This window comes from Heloderma suspectum, chromosome 10 (genome assembly GCF_057233095.1).
Source record: "Heloderma suspectum isolate Gila_16-S chromosome 10, 16-S_ref, whole genome shotgun sequence".
Lineage (NCBI taxonomy): Eukaryota > Metazoa > Chordata > Lepidosauria > Squamata > Helodermatidae > Heloderma > Heloderma suspectum.
Genome location: NC_139467.1, coordinates 18,580,413 through 18,589,608, shown reverse-complemented (window position 1 = coordinate 18,589,608; position 9,196 = coordinate 18,580,413). Strand labels below are relative to the sequence as shown.

The window sequence follows — 9,196 nt, the reverse complement described above, 5'->3', positions numbered from 1 at the left end:
GGGAACGACCCAGTCCTGCAGTGAGACTGGATGGAGAAAGAACCGGCATGGATGTGGAATTCTCTGCCCCAGCAATGGAGCCGTAAACTCTGGTTAAATTTAAGGCAGGGTTCCTGCTGGCAAGCATCTGCTCATCATCCTTTCCCATATCCAGCATCCTGCTGCTTCACCCACGCAAAACCGCGGGTGACTGATTTATACCACAGTGCCCTCTAGTGCCAGAATGGTGCACTGTGGTCGATGTGATTCTACATAACAGCCTCTACTCTGGGCCAAACGACATTTTACATGAATCACACTTTCCCAAAAGCACTTAGTAAAGTTGCCTTTCTTTAAAAAAGAAGAAGAAAAGCAACCTCGGTCCAGCATCATGATCCAAATATCCGGTTCAGGCCCCCACCGCTTTCCTGCTGGAAATCCGCCTGCTTCTAGTTGCAGGGGTGTTGACCATCCCAAATCCCATTTCAGAGAGGCTCTTGGGGGCTGCATCCTAGCAGTGGGCAAGGCCAAAATACCAGCATAGTTTCACTTAAAGCTCCTACTGCCAGTAACTAAGCCTTAGGAGAGGCGTTTCCACCTTTTAGGGTGCAATCCTATGCATGTTTAGACAGAAAGAAGTCCTACAACCCCCAGCATGCCCCAGCCTCACTGGGGCATGCTGGGTATTATAGGACTTCTTTCTGTCTAAACATGCATAGGATTGCACCCTTGAATGGGGGAAAAAACTGCACAAAAGCTGGGAAACCATCAAATGATCAGTAGTCAAGGGAAAGGGACCTGGTGGTCTGGGGAACCCCAGAGGGCTGGATTGGGACCTCAGGCAGCCTGGATTTGTCCCACGGGCCTGAAGTTCTGCATCCTTGCCCTAAAGGTTCGGTTTGCAATATGCAGAACCTTAGGGGGAATACGCAGCACAGGGTGGGTGGGGATTTGGGCAGGACACTGGTGCAGGGCCGCAATGTGGATTAGGAAAGCGATGCTGGATCAGGGCCCCCCACGGCTGCTGCTTCTGACAAATTTGGCAGTATTAGGCATGCTTCTTTGAAAGGCATGGTTAACGTGAGGCATCGTGTGGCGCTGCTTTCCATGGCGCCATGCAGAAGCCCTCCTCCCAGGATTGATTTCAAGCCTTTCCTTTGTTTCATGCAGCCGCAAGGCCCAGAACGTAGTGCCAGTCAATAACTTTATTAGTCAGCATTCCATGTCCCCGTTCCTGGGGTGTCCACAAAGCTACATGCACCTCTTTTTAGACCATGGTGGTTCCCGGTTTCCTCCTGCAGGACTGGATGATGCTGAGGAACATCAAGAAGACAAGGAAAATGGAGAGCCCCACTACCAGTGCTTCGATGACGGAGTAGGTGTGAGCCAACTCCCCAGGAGGGGTCACGGCACTGGGGGAGGCCACCAGAAACTTGCCCACCAGATGCCCATTGACATAACACTGGAAGAATTCGCTGCGTGAATCGTTCTGGAAGGAGAGGCGTAGGATCCCACCCCCTGTGGCTTTGTCCAGGCTCTGGGAACTGTTCTTCTGGAGAAGTTCGAGGCGGGTCAATGTCGTGGGGCCTTCTTGCCAGTAAACAGGGCTGAATAAGAAAAGGAAGAAATGTAGTGCATATTGGAGGGGATCCAGACATTGTTGTAGACAAAAAGAGAAGGCTGTCACCCAAATAAAGGACTCTTAGGGTGCAATCCTATGGCCGCTAGTCAGTGGCTAGACGGCCATAGGATAGGTCAGTTCCCAGAGAACCAACCCCCACCCCCTCCTGCACCACCTTGTAGTCAGCGTGGATTGGCTTCGTTTTCTGCGCTTGTAAGAGCAGTGCAGAGTGGCAAAAAATGGGGCGTTCCCAGGGATGGGATGGGGAGGCTGGAAATGCTGGTACAACACATCCTATGTGTTGTCTGGCCACCACTTCCTGCGCTCTGAGGTCCTGTGACTAGATAGCCAAAATGGGCTGTCTAGCAGAGAAAGCAGGGAGGAGGGAGTGAGGAGGAGATCTGCTCCTCAGCACTCCTCCCACCCTGAACTGGATAGGCGGTTGCCCCCAAGCTTGGAGGTGACTGTCAATCCAGATAGGACTGCTCCCTTAGTTGACTAATTGCATGAGCTTGATCTGCTTAACGTATTAATCAATTAGATATGCATATGAATGTATTAATTTATTACATTAATCCATTGGAGATTATTAATCTCCAATTTATGCATATGAGTAAAAGCAATTGTTCGGAAGCAAACGGCAGACTTGCTTGGTTTTTAGATCAGCCCCAGCCAGCATGGAAGTTGCAGGGTTGATGGAAGTTGGATGGCTTTAAAAGGGGGTTAGACAAATTCCTGAAGGAAAAGGCTATCAGTCTCTAGTAGTCCTGATGGCTATGTGCTCCCTCCGGTACCAGAGGCACTGAGCCTATGTACACCAGTTACTGGGGAACATGGGTGGGAGGGTGCTGTTGTGCTCTTCCCCTTTTGTGGGTTCCTGGTCGACAGCTGGTTGGCCACTATGGGAGCAGAATGCTGGACCAGATGGACCCTTGTTCTGATCCAGCAGGGCTCTTCTTATGTTCTTATGAAGTTATAGGCCAAAACATCTGAAGGGATCAAGGTTGGGGAAGGCTGGGTTGTTGTTTTTTTAGATGATATATATGCCGGCATTGTAGCAGCTCTTGTCTCAGAAAAGGCATCCCCTTCTGTGCCTGAGAGAACGGGAAATGCCTCTTCAAAGATGGCACTTACCCTGTAAGGTTTGTGTACGTATTTGCATTAAAAATAACATTAATAAAATAGTAAAATCTACTGCCCAATTAACTGAGGAATCTTTCCGGCAAATCAAAACTTTTTCAATTAACATACAGTAAGTGCTTAAACAATTAAGGGCACAATCCTATGGGGATAGTTGGCCGCCTTCGAACTCAGAGGCGGCCTACTATCCAATGCAGGGCGGGCAGAGCGCAGAGGGGATCTTCTCCTCCGTGCTCCAGCCGCCCTGCATTTGTGGCCGATTTCAGCTGTCTAACCAGGCCATCTGGGGCAGGGAGTGGGAAGGCCGGATGGCACATAGGAAGCATCGTAATGGCATTTCCACAGTCCCCTCCCTGCCCCCAGGAACACCCTCTTTTTGGCTGCTCCTCACTGCTCTTATGTGCACAGAGCCGGGGATTACAAGGTAGCAGGAGAAGGGGTGGGGAGTTGGGTTTCTGGGAACCAAGCTTGGAGCACTGGCTCCAAGCTCGGTTCCCAGAAACCAAAAAATCCTATGGCTGTCTAGAAGCTGTCTAGCGGCCATAGGATTGCACCCTAAATGTTGCTGCTGTAATGAGACGAGTGACAGCCTTCTGCACGTGCAACACCCCTAATCTCATACCAAGGGTCATTGTTTGAGTTGGCTTTCCCCTCCTTCTCAAACATCACTGAAGGCTCTTCTTTGCCTGTTGCACACTATATTAATTTACCCTACAAACAGCCCTGTCCTGCACTGAGCTTCTGAAGCAGACTGGGATGTTAGTAAACCGACCAAAATGTTTTTTTTCCTTTTGAATGTTTCATTTCCCAAAGATCTATTTTTATATATTCTAAAATAGCTGCAAGTCAAACGCATCGACACACATTTATTATCTGGACAGGTGGTTATCAGGAATAGGTACAGAGCAGCTTTGAAGGGGCTCTTGGGAGGGTAGCCCCTTCAAAGCTACCCTTTTTGTCCAAAAGAAGAGGTTTGCAATTTGCATAAAAATTGCATATGTTAATTAGATGAAGAGTTGCAAATATAGAAATAATTACTATTATTTAAAAAGAAATAGAGTGCATCTTAGCTTATTAGGAAAGACTGCAACCAGGTGACCTGTGTGCCTGCTCAGTCTGCTGTCCAGGTGCTAACTGTGGATGGGCAACTTCATCGTCCCTGCTCTGCACGTCCTTCTTTGGGTTCCTTATCTTTAAACTGGGCTTGGGCCAGACAGCTCTTCAAATACAGCAGGGGTGTTGAGCCTCTTTCAACCCGAGGGCCGCATTCCATTCTGGAGAAGTTCCCGGGGGCCACATTCCAATGGTGGAAGGGGCCAATGGCAAAAGGGGCAGGGCCAAAAATACAAAAAATGCCAGTATGTTTTAGCTTAAGAGCTGTTACTGCCAGTAACTAAGCCTTAGGAGAGGCATTTCAGTCTTTTAGAATGGGGAGAAAACCTGCACAAAAGCCAGGAAACCACCAAATGATCAGGGACCAGGGGAAAGGGGCTTGGCCATCTGGGGAACCCTGGAAGGCCAGACTGGGACCCCAGACAGTCCAGATTTGGCCCCTGGGCCTGAGGTTCTGCACCCCTAAAGTGGAGCATTCCTTCAAACAAAGGACTGTCCTCCTTTGTAGGACATATGGCCACCCTAAGTGCCCCCTGATGGACCCTCTGCTATGTTGGTGGCTCCCTGGAGGGCTGCCATGATAGTAACAGTTGAGAGGCATGGAGCTTCCCTTTACAATTTCTCACATGCTGCTTCGGCGTGATGCTTCAAGCCACCTGCTAGTCATTGGAGCACCAGAAAATGGAGGCCCAAGGCAGACTTCAGGGATGGGCCCTGCTGGAGGTGCTGGGATTGCAGCCAATGCTCGAAGGGGCCAGGCACTGATGCCAACCCTGAGTGGTGCACTGCCATTTTGTTTTCATGTGTATATGCATTTAACTCAGATTTAAGTTCTAGAGATGTGTGTGTGTGTCTGAAACCCAGCACTAGTTCCAGGTTTTGGGGAGGGCTTTGTCCAAGACACTCTCAGGCCTTCCTCCATCCCTGATTCCACCAGTCTTCTCCTTCTCCTCCCTGGCCGTTGTTATTGGTGTCTATTTGCTTGCCTCTCCCTCTGGGCCCAATCTGCATCACCTCTCCAGGAGGGTAGGACGAGGCCTGTACAGGTAATATTTCTTCTCACTGTTTGCTCACTCAGAGAGGGCCAAGTGAACAGACAGAAATGGCAAGGAGGAGAAGCAGGGCCTGGGGGCTCCAGGGATTAGAAGCGGGCCCTCTACTGGGACATGGGCCTTGGCAGGCACCAAATGATGCCAGACCCTGATGCTGGCCCTGCTGAAAAGTAAAGAACTCTGGTGTACACTGGATGCACAAATACAGTTTTTAAACTTCTCCCTCAAGCGTTCTTCAGATGTCTCTGTAAGCATCTTTCCATCTATATGAGAAGACGGGAGCTAAAACCTCCTCCCTGCATTTCCCCAGTACCATGGCCTGCCCAGTTCTAAAGTGCACTCCCCGCTTGCTCACGGCTGCCTTTTTAGCCAAGGAAAAAGATGACAGGAGATCCAGTGATGGATCTCCCGTGTTCCATCTAGTTTGACCCAGTGTCCTGTGTAACGTAAAAGCTTGATTATATCAACAGAAAAGGCATTCCTTGCTGGTGGTAGAAAAAGGCCTGAGAATCAACTGGAGTCTATGATGGGGAGGGAGAGACTCATAGAATCATAGACTAGTAGGGTTGGAAGGGGCCTATAAGACCATTGAGTCCAACCCCTTGCTCAATGCAGGAATCCAAGTCAGAGCAACCCTGACAGATGGCTGTCCAGCCTCATAGAATCATAGAACAGTAGGGTTGGAAGGGGCCTATAAGACCATTGAGTCCAACCCCTGCTCAGTGCAGGAATCCAAGTCAGAGCATCCCTGACAGATGCTGTCCAGCCTCATAAAATCATAGAATAGTAGGGTTGGAAGGGGCCTATAAGACCATCAAGTCCAACCCCCTGCTCAGTGCAGGAATCAGAGCATCCTTGACAGACTATCCTTGACAGATGGCTGTCCAGCTTCATCTTGAATGCCTCCAGTGTGGGAGAGCCCACCACCTCCCTAGGTAATTGGTTCCATTGTTGTACTGCTCCAACAGGAAGTTTTTCCTGCTTCCTGTAACTTGAGCCCATTACTCCGGGTCCTGCACTCTGGGATGATCGAGCCTGGTCAGGTTCAGGCTGATAATGTCCAGAGCCTACCTTCCAGAGAACATTAGCAAAAACATGCAGGCACTATTCTACCCAATTGCGCTGCAAGAAATAAACCAATTGTTGCTTCCCGAGGCCCTGGCCAATGAGTGCAAAGGCACTGGAATGATTGACAAGGGCAGCAGCATTGTCCTGCTTCCTTTCCTCCATTGCATCGACCAATTAATGAAGGGGGCCGGTCAAAACACAGACACACCCTGTCAAGAGGATCCTCAAACAGCTAACAGGCTGACAAAGATAGCAGGTGAATAACTATCAGGGTCTGATCCACTGATAGTTGGGTTTCTTACTCAGCCAATATAGTAGGCTGGTGTATTATGGCTGTGAAAATGATATTAGCCATCTTCTCTCTCTCTATTCCAGTATCACTTCCTGCTTTTCCTGCAACCATTTCCTTTTAATGCAACTTGCTTCTTGTTTTTTTTAACCTTTCTGTAAGTGGTAGAACTGGATCTGTGCCTAGAGGTGAAAGTTTTCACGTAACTTGTCAATCATTAACCAGTTCAGGTTTGTTGAGAGCACACTAAATGCTTGAGTGAAAGTGCTGTGGATATGCATACAGGGATTGCTTCTTTCTTCATTACTACAGGAATCTCCCCATAACACCAAAGTTACTAAGAATTCTGTGTCACACACACCGCAGTTTGAGAATCCAGGAGTCTGCATGGCTGCACAGACTGCAGTGCAAACTCATTTTTGCTTCATCTGCAAGCATCCATTAGAACTAGAAGCAAGTTTCTTACAAACTCCCCCCACCCCGGACAAAAAAAACTTACATTCAGAATCCACCACGTGCAGAAACTTGAGAATGTATATTGTGTGTGTGTGTGTGGGGGGGGGGGGGCGCTTCAGAAACTTGTTTCTAGTCCTTTTGGAGACTTGCAGATAAAACCATTGCTGCTTCTTAGAGGGTTGAGTGACAAGACTAGTAATCAAGAGATGGGGATGGAACTTCTGTACCCCATCTCTTGTTTCCCAGTCCTATAAAAGAACACTCACCAAAACAAATGGTACAAGTATTAAAGGTTTGGAAAGCCTGTAAGTTAAAGGAAATGCATTCACATTTCCTCTGTTTAAATAATGTATTTATAATTGTGCACTTTGCAATCTGGAGATTTCTGTATTTTTTAAAAAAACACAAAATTCCAGATACCCTTATCATGGCTTCAAACCCCCCCCAAAAAGGGGTCCATTAGGGTGCTCAGCAGTTGGGGTTCTGCCTGGCATAGATAGGTTGATTCCTCTGGCAGGTGAATAGGGGCTATATTAAGGGTGACCAGATAGTAACAACATTTCACATTTACACAGTGTTTTAGACAGTTGGACTGAGGCCAAGGAACAGTATGTTGCTAAGACTACCATGTCTAGGGCAGAGGTGAGTTTTGAAGCAGGGACTTCTTGGTCCACAGCTCAGCCTCATAGCCATAACACGCAGTTGCTCTCTTCAACCAGCTGTGAAGGAGGACAGGGCTCCTGTACCTGTAAATGTAGAGAGGTAACAGCTGTAGAGAAGAGGGAATTTCAGCAGCAGCATCTTTCATGGAGGGGTGAGAAAAGTCACACCAGCTAAAATGGCCTTTCTGGCTCAGCTGTTAAAGGTACAAGAACCCTGTCACTTTCTCCACCTCCACCCAGTTTCCTTACTCGGTCCCAAGGGCTGGAGGAGACAGATCCTAACTGGAGTTCTGTACCTGTAAATGGAAGAGGTCGGGCAGCGCAGGTGGGCAATAGTCTTGAGCTGGGGATGGTAGGTGGTAAAAACGAGAAGTGGCACTGCATTCGGCTCATCCTGGGCCAGCAAGTAAGATGTATTGCAGGGCACCTGGCAGGTTTCCACTCTCAGCTCTGGTCCCCGTTCTGGCAACACTGGGTGCTTTTTCCTGGCCATTCCACAGGGCAGAGGCTTTTCTGCCTGATGTTCCTTCCCGGTCACCTGGGCATAACAAAACCCCACCTGCTTCCTTTCTCCAGAATGGCCACAGCGATCGCAAGCCTGCCATGGACTCCAGGAGGTGAAAAGGGTGGCCTCTTCTCCGTTTTCTAGCTCTGCGGTGGTATTATCCAAGGTGGTCTCCCCAAGGCTAGCATGAGAGACATGGATGTGCCCAGCGTCCTGAAAATCCACATGGTAATAGGCAATTGTGGCATCACCCACACGGCAGGTGTACAACCCAGAGTCCTCCACACTGGGGCTTGGGATATACAGGTTGCCAGTGACCAGTCGGGATTTGAACCGTAACCTCCGCAACTTGGCATGGCTCAGCAGAGGCCAGAAGGGCCCCCCCGAGCGCAAAAAGGTGACAGGCTGCTCTTTTGCCCAGGCTGGATCGAGGTATTGCCAAGTGACGTAGACCCTGAAGTAGGCATGAGGGCAACGCAGGATCACTGGGTTGTCAGAGATAAAGGCGAGTGTGCAAGCGTGGCCTGGAAGACATGAGGGTCCCAGGGAGTGACCCTCATACAGGTTACCTTCAGCAATAGCCAAGATCAGAACCAGGGGCAGAGCCACAGAGGTTGCCCAACAGGACATGGCCTGTTGGGCATACACTTACCAAGGGGACTGGAAAGGAAAGTTCTAGCTGACCTCACTGTGACGTCATCACTGATGTGGGCAAAAAAAATGATGTCATAATGGCCACCAAAACATACTGTTGCTGGTGGGTGGGTCTTACATTTTCTGATCCAGCCAAGGTGGTTGTGGAACCATTAATACAATACGTTAATACTGTCCTTCCTCCAAAGAACGCAGATTGCTACTGCTTCTCTTCCTCCTCCTCCCAAGGCAGCTTACATGTAGCATAACAATAATAAACTCACAATAAACAATATCAACTTCGTTTTTGTAATCAAAAGGATCCACCGTTCAGGGCTGTTGGTGGAAAATGACCCTGGACGAGGAACAGGTGTCTGGTGTCATACTCATCCAGGGCCTTGGTAAAGCCTAGTTTGGCCAGACAGACTGAGTGGGTGACCAGAACGGCTTGCCAACTGTGTTGGAGTATTCCAGGTGGATTGGGGTTTGTTTCAGTTTCATGTGAGACTTAGTGGGCGAGCAGGATGGCTTGCCAACTCTTTGAGTATACAGGGTGGATGGTGCGATGTTTCAGTGGCACGGGAGGGTAAGAGTTAGGTTTCGGGAGACCCGGCTCCCCCGACAGGACCCAGGGCCTTGGAAGCGGAAAAGAAGTGGCCGTCGGAAAAGCTGGGATTT

At 49.2% G+C, this 9,196-nt stretch overlaps 1 protein-coding gene across 1 annotated transcript; it reads right to left on the bottom strand.

Moving 5' to 3' along the window:
• Positions 1-1,167: 1,167 nt before the first annotated feature.
• FAM187B (family with sequence similarity 187 member B) lies at positions 1,168-8,515 on the bottom strand. The gene is made up of 2 exons (XM_084815378.1): positions 7,677-8,515; positions 1,168-1,586 (listed from the first exon to the last, which is right to left on the bottom strand). Exons 1-2 carry the CDS (start codon positions 8,513-8,515, stop codon positions 1,247-1,249), a joined length of 1,179 nt encoding a protein of 392 aa, XP_084671504.1. The 3' UTR covers positions 1,168-1,246.
• Between the last annotated feature and the right edge of the window lie 681 nt (positions 8,516-9,196).